Source organism: Plecotus auritus, assembly GCF_963455305.1.
Source record: "Plecotus auritus genome assembly, chromosome: 9".
NCBI lineage: Eukaryota > Metazoa > Chordata > Mammalia > Chiroptera > Vespertilionidae > Plecotus > Plecotus auritus.
In genome coordinates, this window is record NC_137783.1 from 80,830,046 (window position 1) to 80,854,734 (window position 24,689).

At 36.5% G+C, this 24,689-nt stretch overlaps 1 protein-coding gene across 1 annotated transcript in view; it reads right to left on the minus strand.

The window, feature by feature from the left end:
• Positions 1 to 1,119: 1,119 nt before the first annotated feature.
• Positions 1,120 to 24,689, minus strand: part of CWF19L2 (CWF19 like cell cycle control factor 2) — a 109,607-nt gene continuing 86,037 nt past the window's right edge. Inside the window, exons 14-18 of the mRNA XM_080687708.1 lie at positions 24,010 to 24,126; positions 16,759 to 16,914; positions 14,410 to 14,490; positions 3,401 to 3,502; positions 1,120 to 2,603 (exon numbers count right to left, since the gene is read on the minus strand). Of these exons, the coding sequence (XP_080543834.1) occupies positions 2,460 to 2,603; positions 3,401 to 3,502; positions 14,410 to 14,490; positions 16,759 to 16,914; positions 24,010 to 24,126 (600 nt within the window). The 3' untranslated portion in view covers positions 1,120 to 2,459. The remainder of the gene's footprint in view (positions 2,604 to 3,400; positions 3,503 to 14,409; positions 14,491 to 16,758; positions 16,915 to 24,009; positions 24,127 to 24,689) is intronic.

A 24,689-nucleotide genomic window follows, 5' to 3' on the forward strand; every position in this document is an offset into this window, starting at 1 on the left:
TATTTGTTGAATAAATGAACCAACTTAAAAATGGTACTTAAAGACCTTTTTAGTGATGAGATTCCTTTGGGAGGGAGTGAGTATATTAGAGAAAAGATAGGTTAGAGAAAAGATAGGTTTGAGAACGCACATTTCAACACTTAGCGATATTAGAGGAACCAGCAAGGAGATTGAGAGGATGCAGCCAGTCAGGAAGGAGGATGAATAAGAGATGGTGCTCTCGAAGCAAAGTACAGAAAGTGTCTCAAGAAGGGGAGTGACTGAGTAGGTCAGTGATGCTGATGGTAGAGTAACACGAGCACTGAGCATTAGTTACTCAAGTTGCCCCTGTAGGAAGTTCACCGAGGACCTTAAAATAATTAGTTTTAGTAGAAGAAACAGATTTTTAAAAATGGATTTTGCTGTCAACTGGAGACGAGAAATGGCTGAGGGGGATATGATTGTGTTGACATATTATACAATAATTTGTATGCTAACTAGGAGTAATCTTATGTAGAGGGAAAAACCTAACAACACCAAGAAAATAGGGGCAATTGAATAGGTGAAAAAGGATGAAATCCAGTGTGTGAGTGGATTAGCCCTAGATTAAGAATAACAAAATAATTTATCTACAGTTAGCAAGAGGGAACGTGTACAGGGGTCCTCAAACTTTTTAAACAGGGGGCCAGTTCACTGTCCCTCAGACTGTTGGAGGGCCGGACTATAGTTTTAAAAATAAACTATGAACAAATTCCTATGCGCACTGCGGGCCCGGGACGAGTTGGCTGCTAAGCAGGACAGGCAGCGGCACCCGGCGGGCCAGAAAAATGTCCTCGGCGGGCCGCATGTGGCCAGCGGGCCGTAGTTTGAGGACCCCTGGGTACATGGGTACAGAGGCCAATCTATTGATAGATATGGTACAATCTACTGATAGATACGGTACAAACTCCCTTCTGTTTGGTTGTATTTCCTCAGGAAAACAGGACAAGGTCATCAGCTAAGAATGAAGACAGAGGGGATGGGAAACAGTCCTTTAGCACTGTACTTGCACATACTTGGTGCATATCTCATTTTAGAGCTTGTACAATGTGCTATAATTATTTATGAACATGTCTCTTTCTCCACTAAACTAAAAGTATTCAAAGTAGGTAAGTAGTTTTTTATTTTTGCACTACCAGCAAGTAACAAAATGCCCTACAAATAATTGTTTGTTAATTCACTGACACAGAATAAATGAATGTTACAGCCTCCTCTAAGACATCGCAGCAAAGCCTGAAGTTTGAAACTGCAATAAATAAAATACTATCAAGTATCTATTTCATAATAAATTGCAAATATTAAGAAACTGAACCCATTAAACTTCAACTTATTATGAAATTTAAGAACTAGAGATAGAACATAAACATTTCTCTTTTGTAACATATTAATGAAATAACATGTCAATATTAAAAATAACTATGTAATAATAATTAAAACAGCTATGTAGAATTATGAGTTAATCTAGAGTACATGTCACACTAATCCTAGGTATTTGACATTTCATGACAAAATGTCCAATTTAGCACCAAAAAACCAACATCTTCCAAGAAGGATTTACTACAAAAATATCTTCCATGTTAAAAAAAAAAGTAGACTTTTTACACCATGGCCATATTTTATAAGCATATAGTTTTCTCTAGACACCAAGTATAAGAACAAAGGAAAATGAAGAGCCTTAGATCAAGTGGGGGACAAGGGAATGTGCTCCTGACATTTAGCATGCTCTAATTACTTAAGGTTTGTAGTAACCAACAACACAAAAACAATTATTTGGCTGCAATTTTTAACTTTCATACAAATCCCAAAAAACTGTAAATTGTGTTACTTAGAACAATTACTTTTAAACTCACCAAAATTCAGACACTATTTAAAAATTCTAGAAATAAAAACAAATTATGAACATGCTATAATCCATTTAATTCTTTATTACATTTGGAATATTCTTTTTCCTTTAATAAAAAGAATAGCAGTGGTAGAAATGCTACTGGTAGAAAATTAAGAGATTTTCTATAAAATGCTATGAAAAGAAATTTCAATTATTACTGAATATGCCAACTCTTAATTTAAAAAGTGCAAAAGAAGTCAATCGATAGACTTAACCTTGACATTGACCCAAGTCCTTCTGAACCAATGGTTTGTTATGCTTCCTGGCTAATCCTTCAGAAAAGTCTTTCCATATATTCACAGAATAGTTCAACACCAAGACGTAGGCACAGAACAGGAACATGAGCAGGTCACCTGACACAGCTGGCCTTACGCTGGGTTACTGCCATGAGGTCCACAGGAGCAGGAGGGGAGGACACGACACGATCCAGTGATGCACTGTGGTGAGAGACCCAGAGCACAACTCCCCTAGGACCTGAGGGTCAGCTATTTATTAGGTACAATGGAAATAAAATGGAAAGGAATCTGAAGAGGAAATAAACCCTGGAAGGTATGATTCAACATTTTTTACTTTTTGTGAAGTCAAATGGTTTCCACCACTGAGCAAATTGCAGTGCTTTCTTCCTCTGATCCTCAAAGCTTTCTCGGACCCCTTTCCTCCAAAGTCGAGGCTCTATATCCAGCATTCCACCAATGATTTCCTTTTAAAGAATGAGAAAAATACAGACACATGTATGTATAAATACTGAAAATAGGAATGAAACGACTTCCTTAGACTGCCTAAGTGGTTATGTTAATTTTATTCTAATCCCTAACGCAGGCTTACCCACCACCCAGAATCTCAGCAGACACATGGGAAGACTATACCCCTAGAAGGCAATCTGTAGTAATGAAAAGAACCTACTGGCCATAGAAGATCTACACTCCAATATCTTCCCAGAAACTATGTATAAAATGTAAGATTCTTGCAATATATGGTGCTTTCTTATAAATGAGAAGAGGTAAGACCATTTGCTCTCTAGTTCAATCATGAGTGCATGTACCCCTGGTTCTGCCAGTTATTAGCAAATTATGTTGGGCAAGTTATATAACCTTTCTGAAGCTCAGTTTCTTCATCTGTAAAATGAAAGTAATATCTATATAATAATGTTATTGTGAGAATTAAGTGAGTGCTCAGAACAACACCTGTGTCAGTGTAAACCCTCAGTAAATGTTAGCAACTACCATTCTCAGCACGAGGCTGGCTGATTCCACAGGAAAACACTACAGTCATTGTTAACACTGCCAACATATCTTTGGTTCCAAAGCGACATTCCTGACTGTAACAAATATTCTGGGTTAATGTTATTAATAGATGCTAGAATGTCCCTCTAAAAACTGGGTGGAACAGTACTCACCAACCTCACTGTATACTGTGACTAAAGTTTTGACTTCCCTTCAAAAGAAAAGTGCTACTAAATGGCTAAACACTCGAATGTTATTAAACTTGTGAGCATACCTTTCCAAAGTAATGAGGGAATTTGTGTTGATCTTCAATGACATGAGCAAATCCTCCTTGGAGACCAAAATCCACAGAGAAGTAAGGTAAGCCTTTAGGCACCTAAATAAATAAATAAATCACATGTAAATACAACAGGAAATCAGGAAGTCATGCTTAATCCCTCTTTTTGCTATCTGGCATGTCAGTAACTAAGTATCCCTCAAGAAAAGAAAAAAAAAAAAAGTTGAATTTCTAATTTAGAAATACTGAGGCAATGACCTAACCCTCGAAGAAACATATTTCATTTGGTAGTCTTTCAGCCAGATAGCTCTTCATAATCCAACAATTTCATCAAAACCAATTATTTTTAGGAATCCAAAATAGCAGCAGAGTAAGTGGAAACTACAATGACACTCTCCCAGGACCAAACTGGAATACAGCTAAAATACAGGAAAACCATCCTGAATAATCAACTGAAGACTGGCTAGAGAGAATCCTGATAACCAAGGTTGGAAAGTGGAGATCCCATAGTGGCTGTAGGAAGGGTGGATGCACGAAAGGGCTGGCTGGGCTCCCACAGGCAGCAGATGAAATTCTGGAGGGATATCTCAGCTGCAGGGGGTTCCCACTGAGAACTAGGGCCACCCAGCAGCGAGTACCAGAACTGAGAAAGGTACCCACATAACATCCGGCTGTGAAAAGCAGCAGGGTTGCTGCCTGCCAGGGAGAGACAGCTGGAAATGCAGGAACCCTCTTAAAGGGCCAATGCACATTTTCATGTATAGCCACTCACCTTGGGCTCTGACAAAGAGAGGGCAGAGTGAACTAGAGCTGTTTGAGGAAGTTCTAAGGTTGGGGACCCTGGGTTTAGAGATCGGAAGGCAGCCACCCCGATTTCCTGTGCTGAGTCATTACCTCAAGCTGTGGAAGACATCTTTCTCAGGTAGATCTTTATTATCTAGGCAGCTTTTGCCTGTGGGGGCAGCAACTACCCCACCCTGTTGGAAAACCTCTCACCCGACCCTACATCTTGTTGTGACTGAAAGCCTGAGGCTAATTGAGACTGAATAACAATCAGACTGTAGGCAGAAGTGGGGTCTCTGGTGGTTTTTAGTCCTTGCCTGATCTAATTCATAGCCTGGAGCTAGGGAAAGCAGACCTTGGCGCACATCTTGGTCCTTTTCAAAGGCAGTGAGCACCAGCAGAGGAAGCCACAAGCTGTGCATTGCTGATAGCTCCAAACAGGGTGCCCAGCGCCAGTCACCAACAGTGTCTGACATTGTCCTGCGCTAGAGATTGAGGGTCATAGCAGCTCTACCTAATACACAGACACAAACCCAAACAGGCAGCCAAATGAGGAGAGAAAACACACACACACACACACACACACACACAAAAAAAAAAAAAAAAAAAAAAAAAAAAAAAAGCCCCAAATGAAAGAACAAGAGAATTCTCCAGAAGAAGAGCTAAATAAAATGGATATCTAACTATTATCAGGATAAAGAGTTCAGAATAATGATTGCAAGGATGCACAATTGCATGAGAAAAGATACAGAAACTATGAAAAAACACTAGTCGGAAATGAAGAATGGCATAGCACTAATAAAGAACACAATGGAAAGAATAAGCAGAAAATTAGGGGAAGCCTAGGATCAGATAAATTGGTGAATTAGAAGACAGGGTAAAAAAAAAAATCAATCAGAGAAACAAACAAACAAAAAAAGGACAGCTTAAGGGAGTTGTGGGACAATGTGAAACGTAACAATACTCACATAGGAGTTTCAGAAGGTGAAGAAAATGAGCAAGGGATAGAGAACTTATTTGAAGAATTAATGATAGAAAACTTCCCTAACCTGGTGAAGAAAAAAGTCACACAAGTTCAGAAGGCACAGAGAGTCCCAAGCAAGGAGAACCCAAACAGGCACATACCCAGACACATCATAATTAAAATGCCAAAAATTAAAGACAAAGAGAGAATCTTAGAGGAAGCAAATGAAAAGCAATTGTTACCTACAAAGGAGCTCCCATAAGGCTGACAGCTTATTTTTTATCATAAACTCTACAAGCCAGAAGGGAATGGCATGAAGGGCTCAAGGTAATGAAAAGCAAGATTCTGAAACCAAGGTTACTATATCCAGCAAGGCTATCATTCAAAATAGATGGTGAAATAAAGAGCTTCCAAGGCAAAAAAAAAAAAAAAAAAAAAAAAAAAAGTTAAAGGAGTTTATTACCACCAAACCAGTACTGCAATAAATGCTAAAGGAACTGCTGTAATGAGAAGAAGAAATACATAGAGAGAAACATAGGCATATAGAATTAAAATGGCAATAAATAAGTACCTATCAATAATAATCTTAAATGGAAATGGATTAAATGCTCTAATCAAAAGACATAGAATGGATACGAAAACATGTCACAAATATATGCTGTCCACAAGAGACCCACCTCAAAACAAAATACTCATACAGGATGAGAGTGAAGGGATGGGGAAAAAATTTCCAAGGCAAATGGAAATGAAAAAAAAAGCTGGGGTAGCAATACTCGTATCTGACAAAATAGACTTCAAAATGAAGACCATCATAAGAGACAAAGAAGGCCACTTCATAATACTAAAGGTAATGATTCAACAAGAAAATACAACCCTTGTAAACATATATGCATTCAATATAGGAGCACCCAAGTACATTAAACAACTCTTGATGGACCTTAAAGGAGAGATTAACAGCAATACAGTCATAATGGGGGACTTGAACACTCCACTGACATCACTGGATAAGTCTTCCAGACAAAAAATTAACAAGGAAACAGAGACCTTAAATGACACTAGATCACATGGATCTAAGCGATATTTATAGAACATGCCACACCAAAGCAATAGAATATGCATTCTTCTCAAGTGCACATGGAACATTCTCAAAGATAGACCACATATAAGGGCACAAAACAAGTCTATACAAATTCAAGAAGATGGATATAATACCAAGAATCTTATCAGATCACAATGGTATGAACTTAGAAATCAACTAAAATAAAAACACTCAAAAACATTCAAACACATGCAGGCTAATAGCATGTTATTAAACAATGAATGGGTAACCAATGAGATCAAGCAAGAAATAAAACACTTCCTGGAAACAAGTGAAAATGAACACACAACCACCCAAAACCTATGGGACATGGTGAAAGCAGTCCTGAGAAGTAAGTTCATAGCACTTTAGGCCTACCTCAAGAAACAAGAAAAAGGAGTAATAAACTATCTAACCCTACAACTAAATGAACTAGAAAGAGAACAGCAAGAAGAGCCCAGAGGAAGTAGAAGGAAATAATAAAGATTAAAACAGAAATAAATGACATAGAGACTAAGAAAACAGTACAAAAGATCAACAAATACAAGAGTTGGTTCTTTGAAAAGATAAAACAAGATTGATGAACCTTTAGCCAGAATCATCAAGAAACAAATAAATATAAATAGAGATGAAAGAGGTAATATAACAATAGACACCACAGAAATACAAAGGATTGTATGCAAACAAACTGAACCATCTGGGTGAAATGGACAAGTTCCTAGAAACATACAATCTTCGAAAACTCAATCAGGAAAAATCAGAAAACCTGAATAGGCCAATAACAGCTGATGAAATTGAAGCAGTAATTAAAAAACTTCCAGCAAACAAAAGTCTTGGACTGGATGGATTTACAGATAAATTTTACCAAACATTCAAAAACAACTAACGCCTATCCTCCTCAAACTATTCCAAAAAATTCAAGAGGAAGGAACACTTCCAAGCTCTTTTTATGAGGCCAGCATTATCCTAATTCCAAACCAGATAAAGACACTACAAAGAAATAAAATTACAGGCCAATATCCCTGATGAACAAAGATGCTAAAATCTTTAACAAAATATTAGCAAATAGGATCCAGCAATATATTAAAAAGATCATACACCATGATCAAGTGGGATTTATTCCAGGGATGCAAGGCTGGTACAATATTTACAAATCAATAAATGTGACACATCACATAAACAAACTGAAAGTTAAAAACCACATGATCATATCAATAAATTCAGAAAGAAATATTCAACAGAATACAGCACTCTTTTTTGATAAAAACTCTCAGTAAAGTGGGAATAGAGGGATCATACCTCAACATAATAAAGGTCATATATGAAAAACCTACAGCCATCATAATACTCAATGGGCAAAAACTAAAAGCATTTCCCTTCAGAATAGGCACAAGACAAGGATGCTCGCTTTCACCACTCTTATTAAACATAGCACTGGAAGTCCTAGCCACAGCAATCAGACAAGAAGAAGAGAAAAATGGCATCCAAACTAGAAAGGAGGAAATAAAACTGTCATTATTTGCAGATGACATGATATTGCACATAGTTAACCCTAAAGTCTCCACCAGGAAACTACTAGACTTAATAAATGAATTTAGCAAAGGTATATACAAAATCAACATCCACAAATCTATGGCATTTTTATACACCAATAATGAACTCTCAGAAAGAGAAACTAAAACAGCAATCCCATTGTCCTTGCCAGTTTGGCTCAGTGGATAGAGCATCAGCCTGGGGACTGAAGGGTCCTGGGTTCAATTCCAGTAAAGGGCACATGCCCAGGTTGCAGGCTCAATCCCCAGTAGGGGGTGTGCAGGAGGCAGCCAATCAATGATTCTCTCTTGTCATTGATGTCTCTCTCTCTCTCTCTCTCTCCTTTCCTCTCTGAAATAAAAAATATAGATATTAAAAAATAAAAATATAAAAAAACAGCAATCCCATTTACCATTGCAACAAAAGAAAAATAAGATTATCTAGGAATAAATTTAACCAATGAGGTAAAAGACCTATACTTGGAAAACTATAGGACATTGAAAACAGAAATAGAGGAAGATACAAAGAAATGCAAGTATATATACCATGTTCATGGACTGGAAGAATTAATATCATTAATATGTCTATACCACCCAAATTAATCTACAGATTCAATGCAATCCCTTTAAAATGCCAATGGCATACTTCACAGAGTTAGAACAAATACTCTAAAAATGTATGGAACCATAAAGGACCTTGAATAGCTGCAGCAATCTTGAGAAAGAAGAACGAAGTAGGAGGGATCACAATATCGGATATCAAACTGCTCTACAAAGCCATTGTAACCAAAACAGCCTCGTAACGAAGAACAGGCATATAGACCAATGGATCAGAACAGATACCCCCAAAATTGACCCACATCATTACAGTCAATTAATATTTGTCAAAGGAGGCAAGAACATACAATGGAGTAAAGACAGTCTCTTCAACAAATGGTGCTGAGAAAACTGGACACTTGAAAAAAGATGAAACTAGACCACCAACTTACACCATACACAAGAATAAATTCAAGGTGGATAAAAGATTCAAATGTAAGGCATGAAACCATAAAATTCTTAGAAGAAAACATAAGCAGTAAAATCTCAGACATCTTATGTAGCAATATGTTTATGGATACATCTTCTAGGGCAAAGGAAAGTAAGGAGGAAATAAACAAATGGGACTACGTAAAAATAAAATGCTTCTGCACAGCAAAAGAAACCACCATCAAATTGAAAAGGAAACCCACTGGATGGGAGAACATATTTGCCAATAATACATCTGATAAGGGGTAAATATCCAAAATTTATAAAGTACTCATACAAATCAACAAAAAGAAGACGAACAATCCAATTTAAAAATGGGCAGAATACCTGAATAGACATTTCTCCAAAGAGGACATACAAATGGCCAGGAGACACATAAAAAACTGCTCAAAGTCACTAATCGTTAGAGAAATGCAAATTAAAACCACAATGAGATATCATCTCACACCTGTCAGAATGGCTATCATAAAAAAAATCAACCAACAACAAGTGCTGGTGAGGATTTGGAGAAAAGGGAACACTAGTTCACTGCTGGTGCAGCCACTCTGGAAAACAGTATGGAATTTTCTCAAAAAATTAAAAATGGAACTTCCATTTTACCCAGCGATCCCACATCTGTGAATATATCCTAAAAACCCCAAAACACCAACTGGAAAGAACATATGCACCCCTATGTTCATAGCAGAGTTATTTACAATAGCTAAGATTTGGAAACAGCCCAACTGCCCATCAGTAGATGAATGGATAAAAAGGCTGTGGTACATTTATACACTGGAATACTATGCAGCTATAAAAAAGAGGGATATCTTACCCTTTGAGACAGCATGGATGGTCCTGGAAAATACTATACTAAGTGAAATAGGCCAAACTGAGAAAGAAAAATGTCACATGTTCTCATGTATTGGTGGAATCTAATGTACTGACCAACAAAATAAGACCCCAAGCAGTGAGGCATGGAACAGACTAACATACCTTGATGTGGGGTTGGTGGAAACAAGAAGAGATAAACCAAAGAACTTATATACCAGTACTTATATATACAGCCCATGGACACAAGCAATAGGATAGTAAAGACCTGGGGAGTTGGTAGGGGCTGAGAGGAGGGGCAAAGAGAGGGAAAATGGGAGGTATCAACAATAAAGAATACATTTAAAAAATAAAAAATAATAAAAATTAAAAAAAAATAAAGAATGGATAACTTGAGGGTTGACAGTACAGTATAGTGGAAAGAAAGTGGTCATCTTGAAATAATACAAAGCAATTAAAATTAGGGCTAATAGAGTTTTTCATGTTATAGAAAAAGTATAAGTAAAAACAACTCAGTTTACAAAATATGCAGAAAAATGGGTTACAGTTTTATGACTTTGTGTTCTTTTATATTTTCACATTTTAAAAATATAAACATGTATGAACTAGAATTTTAAGAAAAAAATAAAGATACGATATGGCTCTAATCACAGTACTGATTCTTATAACAGGCAAGTTATTCAGCATCTGAGTCTCATGAGAACTGTGAAGAGCTCAGAGGTTTGCTGGGAGGATCAAAAAGGAAAATGCAGCCCTAGCTGGTTTGGCTCAGTGGATAAAGCGTCGGCCTGGGGACTGAAGGGTCCCGGGTTCGATTCCGGTCAAGGGCATGTACCTTGGTTGCGGGCACATCCCCAGTAGGGGGCGTGCAGGAGGCAGCTGATCGATGTTTCTCTCTCATCGATGTTTCTATCTCTCTATCCCTCTCCCTTCCTCTCTGTAAAAAAATCAATAAAATATATATTTTTAAAAAATAAAAAATAAAAGGAAAATGCACATTAAGTGGCACAGACAAGATTACTCAAATTTTACTTTCTTTTCTGTTTCTCAAACAACAGTACTTTGTGCAAAACTGGTGGTTAAAGAAAAAAGGATGGAAGGCTCTCTTAAAATATTTTTGCTACCTGAAGCAGATCATGTGCGAAACATGAATCTGAATGGCTAAAACAATGTTATAGAAATACATCAACTAAAGGACAATCCTTGGAGGGAGAGAGAACTTCAGGAAGCAATTTATGATGACAATGCCCATGCCTTTTGTTTGAATTATACTGTGTTTGGCAGAATAATGGCCCCCTAAATATGCCAATAATTTAATCCATTATGTGCCATGAATATGTTGTCTTATATGGAAAAAGGGACTTCGCAGATGCAAATAAGTTATGAATCTTGAAATGGGGAGATTATCCTAGGTTATCCAGTGGGTCCAATGTAATCAAAATAGTACTTCTGAGAGAGAAACAAGAGGGAGAGACTCAGAGAAAGACTGGAAGATCCTACACTGCTGGCTTTAAAAATGAAGGAAGGGACCACAGACCATGGCATGTAGGTGACTTATAGAAACTGGAAAAAGCAAAGGAATGGATTCTCCACTGGAGCCTCCAGAAAGAATGCAGGCCTGCTGAACACCTTGACTTCAGCCCAGTGAAACTCATCTTCTAATTGTGACCTCCAAAACTCTAAGATAATAATAAATCTGTGTTGTTTTAAACCACTAAGTTTGTGGTAATCTATCACATCAGCAATAGGAAATTAATAAACACACCAAATCCTAACAATCTATGGCATAACTGCCAAGATGGCACAGCCAGCTCTCTACTATGTTTAACGAAGAACAGCTGCTGCACAGCTCCTCCTCTGTGCTCTCGCTGAGGCTGCCGAAGGAACAGCTACAGCCTTGCTACCGAGCTGTTAGTCAGCAGGCATTGGGAAGGCTCTAGTATCAAAATATATGCACATTTAGCATTTATCTTTCCTTGCCTTAACCAGCCAGAGAGAAAAAAGTTAAAACCTTGGTACCATTCTTGAAAAGTACTGACAGTTATCTGTTTTTTACACTTACTACAATTGCAAAACAATTTTATTTATGGTAGAAAAACAGTAGTATTTGAATTTTTTCCTTTTAATATTCCAGATATTACTCCTGACTTCTTATAATTGTCCTTGAGCCTGAAGGTCTCTGAGTAAATTACAATTTTCCTTAAAAAATCAGTCCCTAAATGTGTTTGATGTTTTTTCACAAAACTACCTTAAAAGTCACATTTAAAAGTTAATAAAGAATTCTTATGAAATCTCAATAAAATAGCCTTGGGAAAAAATGACCACTTTTCTTGACAAGTTATTTAATACCATGTCAACTCCTCTGCAATGAACATTCAGAACTGTTTCCCTTGTATATTTCTATAAACTTCACACTACACTGCAAAGATATTAAAAGACCCAAGAGAGAATAAACAAGATGGGCATACAAAGAGAAACTTATACTCACACAGCAAGGAAAAATATAAATCAACAAAGAATCAGAATGAATTACAAATATGTGAATCTCTATTAAAAGCCAAGAATCTACCATGAAAAAAAAACAATTATCCATTATTTGCCATGAATATGTTGACATATAATGGATAAAAGCTCCAATAAGGCAGTTCAAATACTTTATGAAATTACCAAGGACAAAAAGCTCTTAAAACATGTATAATGAGGGTTTTTTTGTGTTTCTTTTTCAGAATAAAAATAATGTCAAAATAACTCAAGATTGTTCACTTCATGCTCAAAACACTTTTATCATTTTAAATTGATACTGGAAAGCTTGTTAACCTAATAATTGACCTGCTTTGTAATTATTCTTATACTCAAGTTCTCTTCACAGTTCTATCACATAATTGCTAAATCCTAAAGCTAAGATGGACCTCAAAAACTCATCTGGCTCCTTCCTCACCTGCTGTGACTCTCAGATGCAGCAATATGTAGGACTTAGAAAAAGCAATTGATGCTATATTTGAAACACTTCAAAGTTGAATATACAACTACTAAGGATTGGGAATCTGTTTCTAATTTTCCATATTGGTTAAGTTAAAATTTTAAAGCCCTCTGGGTACTTTTAGGAGAGTTTTTATGTATTGTTTTTAAGTATACTGTCTAGCTCAATTCACTAGCAAGGGAAAAGAAAAAGATCGTAGAGAATATTTTGCCTCTGAATTAAAACTATCTTTGATAATGCATGAAATTTGAATATTCTGACTGGGATATAATACATGTAGTAAGGAATCCTATCATTCACATGTACCAGGAGTCCAGCTTTCCAAAAGAAGAAATGGGAGAAAAATATTCTAGTGATATCTACTATTAGAACAGGGTCGGCAAACTTAAGAAACTTATAAAAGTTTCCATTTAAATAAACTATTTGGAGGCTTTGCAGATCATAGTTTCTGTCATAACACTCAACTCTGCCCTTGTAGCATGAAACCTGCCAAAGATAATACATAAACAAATGGGTGTAGCTGTGCTCCACACGAACAGGCGGCAGGCTGGATTTAGCACACAGCCTGAGGTTCCCAAATCCTGCCCTAAATATAAGCTCCATCAAGTCAGGGATCATCTCTGTTTTGTTCCACTATGTCTGAAAAGCACCTAAATAGTGCCTGGTGAATAGGAGGCACTCAATAAACATCTGTAGACTAAATTACATTTTTAATAGAAAAACAAAATGGAATTCACAAGTCTATATTTTGTTTCATTTCTATTTCTAAAAAGAGAAAGGTCATTAAAAAATTACTCAACTTCTATGAACCTTACATCTAAAAGTTGATCTGGGAGTGCTCCCCGTCCCAGAAGCACGCCAGTGCCTTTCCCTTCCCCTTCCCCTCTGCTCCCACACGTGTCTGTCTCCTACACTCTGAGGGACCCCACGAGACTTGCAACCAGGGGAGCACTGGGCAGCAGCAGCTTGTCCCAGGCTAAACCCTGAATCTGCCTCCAAGGCCCCCATTTCTTTGACTTTTCAGTGAGCCAAAGCAGCCCAGCCTAGGCTCTCTCCTGTTGCTTCTTCTATCTCAAGCCCTTCCTTATTTCACTGTCCCTAGCTTTAATAAGTACATTCTCAAAATCAAAATTTTAAAAAGTTGATCTGTAAATCAGTATTAAACTATGAAAAATGGTGGGGAAACTCCCCATAATAAACCTGTAATCTAACTCAACTACTTGAAAGGGACATAACAGGAAACCTTTGTATATGAAAACAGCAACAAAAAAAGAAATGAGTCCAGGTGGGTAGCTCAGGTGGTTAGGGCATCCCCATATGCCAAGGTTACAGGTTCCATCCCAGGTCAGGGCACACACAAGAAGAAACCAATGAATGCATAAATAAGTGGAACAACAAAATCAATAATTCTCTCTCTTTCTCTCTCTTTTCTTCTCTCTCTAAAAAATCACTTAAAACCACAATGAAAAACGAGTTCCAAATTCAAAATAGAGCCTTTAGGAAAATGTCTCTCATTGCATTTCTGTGACAAAAAAGCCTCGCTCACCACTGTACCACTGTGGCCGAGAAGCCCAGGACAGGAATTCTTGTGGCAGGGTCTGATGGCTGACTATAATGGCAGAGGGCAGGAGGGGCAGGAATAAACATTCCAATAAGCATCTGAACAAATATGCATTTGCTAGATCAGGCAGAATGAAAAGAATTTCTTCACCTATAGAATCAGTTACTTCACATTTGGTCACTCAGCCAAACAGTTCCTTCCTCAAATAAGATGTGGAAATTAATGAAGATCCTTAACACTAGGGTAATTCCTTATATTGGAAAAAAAATACTTACAGATTTTCTGATATCTTTGGAAGACAGATCAATCAATTTCTTGTTCATAGACCACTCCTCATCAGATTCCATTATGGCTTTCTAAGAAACAGCCATTTGTTAATGAAAAATAATATATATGCAAATACAGTAAGACAGTTTAAAAACTCAAATACAATAAATGAATTACAGGGTATATTATACGTGGTAAGTCATTATTTTGAGTGGACAGGCTTTAATTTGAGTTACTTAAAATTGGAACTTCTTGACTTTTTTAAAAGTCCTACTTTTAGTCAAGAGAGTTTTCTCATTCTTAACTCTTGTACTATAGTTAAGTTCATCTCAACTTTACATGAAAAAAAAAAACATCTTTAATACAACCAACCAATTTACTATTGCACAAAATTGTGAACATAAAAGGTCACAAATTCCTTCCTCCATTCATAGACAGCTACTACAAATACACTTAGTTTTATTGCTCTTTTTTCAAATATGAAAAGAGTAATTTCTATGCCTTCTAGCAACCAAGTAGTTAAAACTATTTCTGGCCATATAACAAAGAAGTAAAAATGCAGGGGGGAAAAAACATAGAAATGGCAATATAATACTTTCTAATCTAAGCAATAGACTAAAATTTATGGTAAAGAAATGTTTAATAGAAAGAAAGGCTAGAGTGATGAGTATAAAATAATCTCTTTTTTATACAGCACTAGAGACCCAGTGCACGAATTCGTGCACAGGTGGGTTCCGGCTGGCCTGCCCCAACCAGGGTGGATCAGGCGGGGAAAGGGGCTGCAGGCAGTTGGCCAGCTGGCCCCGCCCCCTGGTTGAACTCCTGCTCGAACTTGCGGTTGAAGGGACAATTTGCATATTAGCCTTTCATTATATAGGATTGTAATTAATGAAGCAACTTCTAATGATGAAATTAACATTCACATAAGCACAATTTAAATACAGCAGATATACTGCTTCTCCCTATTTAAAAGGCATGGGTTGCCCTAGCTAGTTTGGCTCAGTGGATTGTAGGCTCCATCCTCAGTGGGGGGGCATGCAGGAGGCAGCTACTCAATGTTTCTCTCTCATCACTGATGTTTCTATTTCTCTCTCCCTCTCCCTTCCTCTGAAATCAATAAAAATACATTAAAAAATAAAAGGCATGGGTTACTTGTGTTGGCACTATAATGTAACACATTCTGTATAAAATTTAAGCCAAATCTGCCCTACCAGTTTGGCTCAGTGGTCAGCCTGTGGACCAAAGGGTCCTGGGTTCAATTCCAGTCAAGGGCACATACCTTGGTTGCAGGCTCCTCCTCAGCCCAGACCCTGATCAGGGCTCATGCAGGAGGCAACCAATCGATGTGTTTCTCTCACATCTATGTTTCTCTCTTTCCCTCTCTCTTCCACTCTCCCTAAAAATCAATGGGAAAATATCCTCGGGTGAGGATTAACAACAACAACAAAAATTTAAGCCAAATCCAATAAACGCATCTTTAATGATCATATGGTGTGCCCCACACCTCCATGCCTATAGTCACAATCAATCATGACTATACCGAGGAAGTTTAAAACAACAAACAAACAAACAAAACCCACTGAAGAACAGTACAATAATCTCTCAACTGATTTTCTTTAACATAGGATTTACATTGCCATCCTATACCGACTAAACATTGCATTTGCAAGTCTTCCAACAGTCTCTCACAAAACATTACCTCCTTTTTTTATTGCACATGTTACTATTTCATGTATGGTTCTACATTTATGTATTTATATTAGTCTATTAAACTATACTGTACTCAGGTCAGCATCAAACACATGCTATTTAGTAAGTTTCTTGAATATTATAACATTTAACCAGGAACTGTAGTCATTTACTATATATCCAAAAATGTATGTCAAAGTAAGATATCAGTTTCTCTTTATAAATAGCATAATGAAGTATGAAATACTAAAACTTACAGCAATAACTTCCTTCAGCAATTGCTATTTGTACTGTTTGTATGTAACTGTCTATGGCTCTCATGAATTTCAATGATAAGTCTTCTAGAGTTATGACTATAATTTTGACTTGGAAGTACTCAAGGTAAAACTATTTTTCATTTGAGAAATGAGAAATTGGAATAGCAATTATAAATTATCATTTGATATTATATGCACACTTATAAAAAGCATGCTTTTCAAGGCCAAAATCCAAAATTTCTTTCCATAGAAATTTATAAAGGACTTTTTGTGATTTACTTTATGTCTTTATATAACATAAAATTTTATTTAAGTACACTGGAGAAAAAAATACAAAATAAAGATAACTGTATTCATAAAACTGCACTGTAGCAAAATACAAGTACACATGTAAAGGCTATCTATAAATACCTTAAAATAGATGGGAGCCATATCACCCACTTCCTTTGGGAGAGGAATGCATTCATAAACCATATGATACTGTTTCTTCATGCTCATGTTAGTTTCTAAAAAGATGCAATCCAACCCTTTATCTTCAAACATCTTTACCAATGATTTTCTAAACATCTGAAGGGAAATGTAAAGAAAGGTAAAAAAGCACTTACAGAAGATTCAAAATATGAAAATAATTAAAAGTACAATGAATCCTTTTAAATTAAAAGACAAATTGTAAACTATATCAGAACTCGGTAATGTTACTTTGTAGCTGCTTTACTTTCTAAATCCACTACATAATTTCACATATTTAAGCATCATTTTTTTAAACTGAAATTCACACTGCATAGTTTTATGTATATATGAAATGGTTCCAATAAACTAAAATAAGGAACGAGATCAAATCAAATTCAGGTGGTAAAATATGCAGAAATTACAGTAAAATATAGAAAAACATCCATATGCCAAAAAAGGCAGGCATCCTTTAATTCAGTAACAGACAAGCAGAATTCACTTCTAATTGTTTCCCTATGCTCATAGCATCTTCATTTGTTGGTTCCCTCATATGTCTGCTGACCCTTCACTTGTAACCTTGTGTATTCCAGTCCTACCAAGAATATGAAAATCAAATATACTAAAGATGAAAAGAGTACTTTCTTTTCCTAAATAGCTCATCATTATTACAAAATCCCTATTTTTTTTTTTTACTTATTTATTTTATTCACATTTCACACTCCTTGACCTGAGGGACAGTTGTTCGTAAAGGAGCTTAGACATGGGAGTCCATGACTTTAACATGTATTCACAGGACACCCCTCATAGTATAGGAGGGAGCAGGGATTAGAAGAAGAAAGGGGAGCAGGCTGAAGACCAGGAGCCAACTCTCCCCACAGCACCATGTGCAGACCCCCAGGGTGTCTGAGAATTACAAATTCAAACTTGGCCTAGTAGCGTGATGCAAGTATATTTGAAACACGTTTTATTTAGATTTATAACTTTTAAGTATCTTAATTAAAATTATTTTATTATTATATAGATCACATGTAGAAATAATACAGAGCAATCCCATGTGCTCTTAACCCAGCTTCCTCCAATGGTAACGTTTTACAAAAGCACATACAACCAAGATAGTAATATTGATGCAGTCAAGATACAGAGCGACTCCCATACTATGAGGATGTCTCCTGTTGCCCTTTTCTAGTCACACTCACTCCAACCCCCATCTCCTTTCTTAAATCCTGGCAACAACCACTTTGTTCTAATTTCTTTAATTTTGTCATTTCAAGAAAATTATATAAATTGAATCACATAATATTTTGGGGTTGGTGTTTTCACTTAGCATAATTCTTTGGAGATCTGACCAGTTTGCTGCTCAGACATTGTCTAGAAGTTCAGGTTCCCCACTCAGCCTCTGTTGACACCCAAAAGGAGAAGAGGCTACTTATTACTGTGGGTAGGGGAAGAACAGTCTGGTCCCAGCCAGGTCTCCGTTGATCATCTATTATTGTCACTCATCACTTTTCCATCTTCCACTCATTTTATGAAGTAAGAGCAAGTAGGAAAGGGAGGGAGGGAGGGAGGGGTCAAATAATTATAATTTGAGGTGAACTAAAAAGGTACCTAGTAAGCAACAAGCATGGGATTCACTTTTCATTTCTGACTGCAGCAATATTAAGTTGAACATAGTCTCTTTTTTTATCTTTATTGTTGAAAGTATTACAGATGTCCCCCATCTTTCCCCCACTGACCTCCTCCACCCAACTCCCACCCCCTCCCCAGGCCTTACCCACACTACTGTCTGTCTAAGGGCTATGCATATATGCATATAAATTTAGTTAATCTATTCCCACCTCCTACCCCCCACCTTCCCTCTTCCTGGGCATACAAGAAAACCAAATTTCCCAGCCTCTCTGGGGCTTAGGTGGGGCCACATTTAGCTCTGAGCAATGAATGCAGGTAGAAATGATATGTATGGCCTGGGTGTTGATGTTGCTCAGAAGCAGTGTGCCTTCTCATGTTCACTGTCTTCCATCCCAGGTGCTGAAAGAGAAGGACTCCACCACAGAACAGCCTTATAGGGAAGGAGCCCGAATGCCTGAATTACTGCTTACAGGCGATCTGCCTTAGAGAAATGTCTGTCCAATCCACTCTGGACTATGATATAAGAAATTAACTTTTGCTGTCTCCAAGTACTGTGAGTTAGGTTTTATTTGCAACCTAACTGAAGAATGACAGGATGGGCAATTCACTGACATCAGGGCTATGACTGAAGCTGCTGCTGAACCAGACAGTGACAATAGTTAATCCTGCTGTTCCCTCTGCTGAACTGTATGTCCAAATAGTTACCTTCCTATGCCTCATACTATATGCACAAAACAACTAAAAAACAAAATCAAATGAGAAAATATGCACATTTGGCTTTAGAATATAGTTTATTAGGTCATCTCTATTTTGTTAACTGTTACTATGTTTGTAAATTTTTATTTATTATACATATTTTCAATTAATTGTTATTTACTTCATTTTTTAATTATGTAGAGAGAAAATAATTTTATATACTAGAAAAAGGAAAATTATTTTCTATATAAGTGGAACTATATATTTGAAAACCAAACATTTTTGAAGAAGGGAAAAAGTGAATAAAAAGCAGCAACAACAACAATAAAAATTTAGGCAATCCAAATTATCTCACAAACTTCCTTCCTTCCTGTTTGTTCATAATCCTTCCCTGGTTTAACTGTTGGAAATAGTGAAGACAGACTCAAGATGTCATAAATTGTAAAAGAAAACTCAAAAGTACTAAATGAGTAGTGATAAAAGAATACCTTGATATTATAAAATATATAAACATGCTAATAGCTTCAAGGAGGACACATACTATTGTAAGTACTTCTGCTCTATGAATATAAAAGATTTTAATTTTAAAATATGAATTTAATGGTGTAATTTGAGGTTACCAATTCCATTAAAGCAGGATTCCGCCCCTGGAGTTCAATATAATGAATATACTATACATATTTAAGTAATATTCATTTTTTATAGTTATATGAAAACTAAACAGTGAAGAAAGTTCTTTAGTTCATTATAAGATACCAAAACTATTTTATGCTTCAGAGAGATATAGAGATCCCATGTTATGGGGATAACATAAAATTTCCATATTCCTAGTAGAAATTACTTCACCCTTTGGGTAATCACTATTTTCCACATTTCTAAGCTACGATTATTCACCTAATTTTCTCATTTAGTTAACACACCTGTACTAAAATTCCTTACAATATACTTAAGTAAACAACACTACAGGGTGATATAATCCTTAATATGTATCAAGTCACATCACACAAAAATCAAGTAGGTATGAGTAAACAATTTTGAAATGAAAATGAAAGTATTTTCCTTAAAAATATCAAAGCTATCATACAATATTAATCCTATTATTTATTCAAGTTTTTTAATAGAACTTAAAGTTCTAAAGGTAAAGTTATCCAAAGATAAATGTTATGAGATAGAACAGAACATACACATTTAACTCTATACCCTTCACAGAGTGACCCCTCAAAAATGACATTAATTTTTAAAACAGCTCAAAATTACTAGAACAAAGAATGAGAGAAAACACTAAAGGTCAGATCACCCAGGATTATCTGACTTAAACACTAGAAGCGGGTTCACACCTGGGTGGTGTGGGGGGAGGAGCTTAGCAGGGACAGTAAAGAAGAGAGCCAGGCTGCAGGATCCTCAAAAGGCTCAGGACCTGGCAGCACCAATTGTGGAAGTAGAAGTGAAGGTGTGGTGAAAAACAGACGGTGCCCTGGCTGGGCGGTTCAGTTGGTTGGAGTGGTGTCCCATACACCAAAAAGCTGTGGGTTCCTTAAAAGTGAAGTATTTTTCTACTAGGAATATGTAAATTTAATGTTATCTCCATAACATCGGATTTCTATATCTCTCTGAAGGATCCCAGTCAGGGCACATACCTTGGTTGTGGGTCTGATCCCTGGTTAGGGTGTGTAGGAGACTCAACCAATTGATGTTTCTCTCTCACTCTTTCCCTTCCTCTTTCCCTCAGATAATCAATAAATATATCCTCCAGGCAGAATTAAAACAAACAACCCAGATGGCATAGGTCAGTGGTCGGCAAACCGCGGCTTGCGAGCCACATGCGGCTCGCGAGCCGCGGTTTGCTGCTCTGTTGACTAATGAGTTTGCCGACCACTGGCATAGGTGAAAGTCTTTAAGACACCAGAGGCCCTCCTCCACACCAGCAGAATACTAAAGGATTATCCTTTGTAGAAGGCGGCTGGGCTAAGAAAACCAGATAGTTGAGATTCTACAGTCTGAAAACAGAGGCATTATAGGAAGTGTTACTTAATGTTCTTAAATGTTCAACGTTTTGGCACTCCAGCCTCTTCCCTGACTCAGCTCCCAGAACACTGGCCAGCTGGCTTTAATGCTCTAGGCAAGAGATTAAAAGGGTCTTTCTAGAGATTCTGATTGGTCCCAAGAAAAAGACCTAAAGGTATCCACACTGGAGGTTTCCCAATGAAATGGCCCCATTATATCACTCCACAGTGAAGTCCACTGCAGATGAGAATCAAGGACTCAACCACCATACTGCTGATTTGGGATATTTAAAAAATGGACTTATAACATATGTTCAAACATATTTGTCAAACTGGTAAAAATAAATTTAAAGGGGACAGAATTTCACTATGTATTTAATAAAACTAAAAATCTGTAACTTATTCATTCGAAATTTGTGATTATTCATTCGAAATTTGTGATTATTCCCATATGTTTCGCTGAAACTTATCTTTGCATTTTTATTAAATATAAAATCTAAGATTAAATTTAAATGTTACTAGAGGATGGTGAAAAAGTTACTTGAAAGAAATGGCTCCTGTATTTGCAAACAATATATATACATATATATTTTTTAATATTTTTACTGATTTCAGAGAAGAAGGGAAAGGGGGGGGGAGAGAGAGAGAAACATCAATATGAGAGAGAATCATTGATCAGTTGCTTCCTGCACACCCCACACTGGGGATGGAGCCCACAACCTGGGCATGTGCCCTGACCGGGAATCAAACCTTGACCTCCTGGTTCATAGATTGATGCTCAACCACTGAGCCATGCAGGCTGGGCTGCAAACAATATATTTTGCTAGGTCTAATCATTTTTTAAAATATATTCTCTAAAAGAGGTGAATGGCCATATGAATATTCACCAGGGTATAATTTGAGTTTTTATACATATTTGGAAGTAAAAAAATATTAAAAAGCTACATTTCTTTAAATAAGCTAGAATTCAGGTATTTTATTCATTTACTATCTTACAGCAATTTCCAACTTTTAACAATTTTTCTTTTTATCACACACACACACACATTATTTGTATGAAACAATTTGGTTTTTCTTCCCTCACTCAATATTCTGTAATTCACATGGCTTACAAAATCTGCTAAACTATAATGTAACCTGTACTAGAATATGCCATACCTTTGGGCAGAATTAATGAATGCATTTGTCTCTGCATTTCTCATGACACTTGGGATTATCTTATACTCATGTACTCAGTATATGTTGTACTGAATAAATTCCTTCTTTATCTACCTCAATGTGTTTCATAAAGTAGCTTAATTTCTTACAGAAATATAAAACACACAGACTTGATTCCTGTATTACCTAAAATCTTTCTGGCACTGTATTTTGTTCTAAATAAAATCAGTTTTGATATATAATTGTTTTGTTTTATATGAGTACCACTTTTTTCATTCTTTTTTTTTAAAAAATTGATTTTAGAGAGAGAGGAAGGGAGATGGAGAGAGAGATAGAAACATCGATGACAGAGAAACATCCATCAGCTCCCTCCTATAAAGCTCCACTGGGGCTGGAGCCCATAACCTGGGCATGTGCCATGGCCAGGAATTGAACCGGCGACCTCTTCGTGCATGGGACAACGCTCAATCCCCTGAGCCACATGGGCTGAGAAATATATATACTTTTTAAAAGCACTTCATAAAAGTCCCAAAATAATTCTGAAAACTGAATTTGCATACTTTTCACTTGAAATTATTTATTGCATTGGCATCCACTACTAGGAAAACAAATAAATTTCCACATCAAATATGTTAGTCTACATTCTTAGCCTTGCTTGGCCATAGATGCATTAAAACAGTCTGTCCTTTAACTTTCCCAGCATAAACTTAAATATTCCAGGGAGAAAGAGACTTGAATTTCATTCAATGCAGTTAAAATATCTCCTCTTTTGGCATCTTTACTGGCATCACGAAAGACTAGACTAGTATATAGTCTCTTTTGAAGACTAACCATTTTCACATTTTTCTAAGTACAAGTCCCTGTATCCCTAGACAGTGGTTAGGTATTAAGAAGACAAGAGTTTTCATTCTTTCTTTCTTGGCGATTATGAGGTCTTGAAATAATTCAGCAGTAATTTCAACCATACTATTGTGCCTTTCAATTTCTTAAAGTCCCATGACGCATACACAGCGTCCCTGAATCCAAACTCTGGGCCAGGTTATAAAGGGAAAAGTGCAAAAATTAAAGCTGGTAACAAATCCCCACAAAAATCACAACAGCAGAGACAGACAGTTCCATTACAGAAAAATAAAACAACTGCTGAATATAAGCACCTAACTTTCAAAATTTATTTTTCATTATCTAAGAATATCTTTCCTTTTGGCTATAATTTATTAGCTTACTGTGGTAAGCATGATTATCTCATGTTTTACAAATGCACAAACTAAAAACCTTACACTGACTTTTTTAAAGTAAAAATCAGTTGAACACCTGAAACTAATGTTATATGTCAATGTATCTCAATTAAAAAAATTTTTTTTTTAACTTTTAAAATATGGCCCTGGCTGGATAGCTCAGTTGATTAGAATGCCATCCTAATACACCAGGTTGCAGATTCAATCCCAGGTCAGGGCTCATACAAAAATCAACTAATGAATGCATCAATAAGTAGAACAACAAATTGATGTTTCTTTCTCTCTGTCTCTCCCTTCCTCTCTCTCTCTCAAATCAATAAATAAATTTTAAGAAGGTAAAAAGCTTCCAAAGTATGTATTACATAAGGAATATGCACAAGATCAGAAAGTTAAAAATCATTGGATGAAGGTATAAAACTTGTTGAGATTTATCAGAATAGTTTGTAAAAATTGTTCATAAGTATTACAATGATAATGAACATTATCATGCTGACCTGAATTTCCTCCCAGATGTCTTCATCCAATAAGGTAGCGGCTCTGTGGTGCTGCAGAGGGACTATCAGGCAGTGACCCTCCGTAAGAGATCGAAAGTTGGGTAAACATAAATAAACCTATGGGGGGAAAAATTGCAAACATGAAATGTTATTGCTATCTATTCTCAGTTGCAACAGATGGACCCTTACTAGGGAAATACAGCTAACATTTAATAAAGTATACTTGCCTATAAGCAATATATTTAATATTTTTTAAAACATTTAATATTTTTAAAATATTTTAAAAGCCACAAAGATGGCTTTTGTTTTTAAAACTAAATCTTTATTATTGAAAGTATTACATATGTCTGCTTTTTTCCTCCATTGACCCCTTCTAGCCTGCCCCCGCCTCCCTACCCCAGGCTTTTACCCCCTATTGTCTGTGTCCATGAGTTATGCATATATGCATCCAAGTTCTTTGGTTGATCACTGCCCACCGTCCCATACTCCTCCACCTTCCCTCTGATATTCAGCAGTATGTCCTATGCTTCTTTGTCTCTGGATCTATTTTGTTCATCAGTTTATTTTGTTCATTAGATTCCACATATGAGTGAGATCATGTGATACTTGTCTTTCTCTGACTGGCTTATTTCACTTAGCATAATACTCTCCAGGTCCCTTCATGCTGTCTCTTTTTTTTA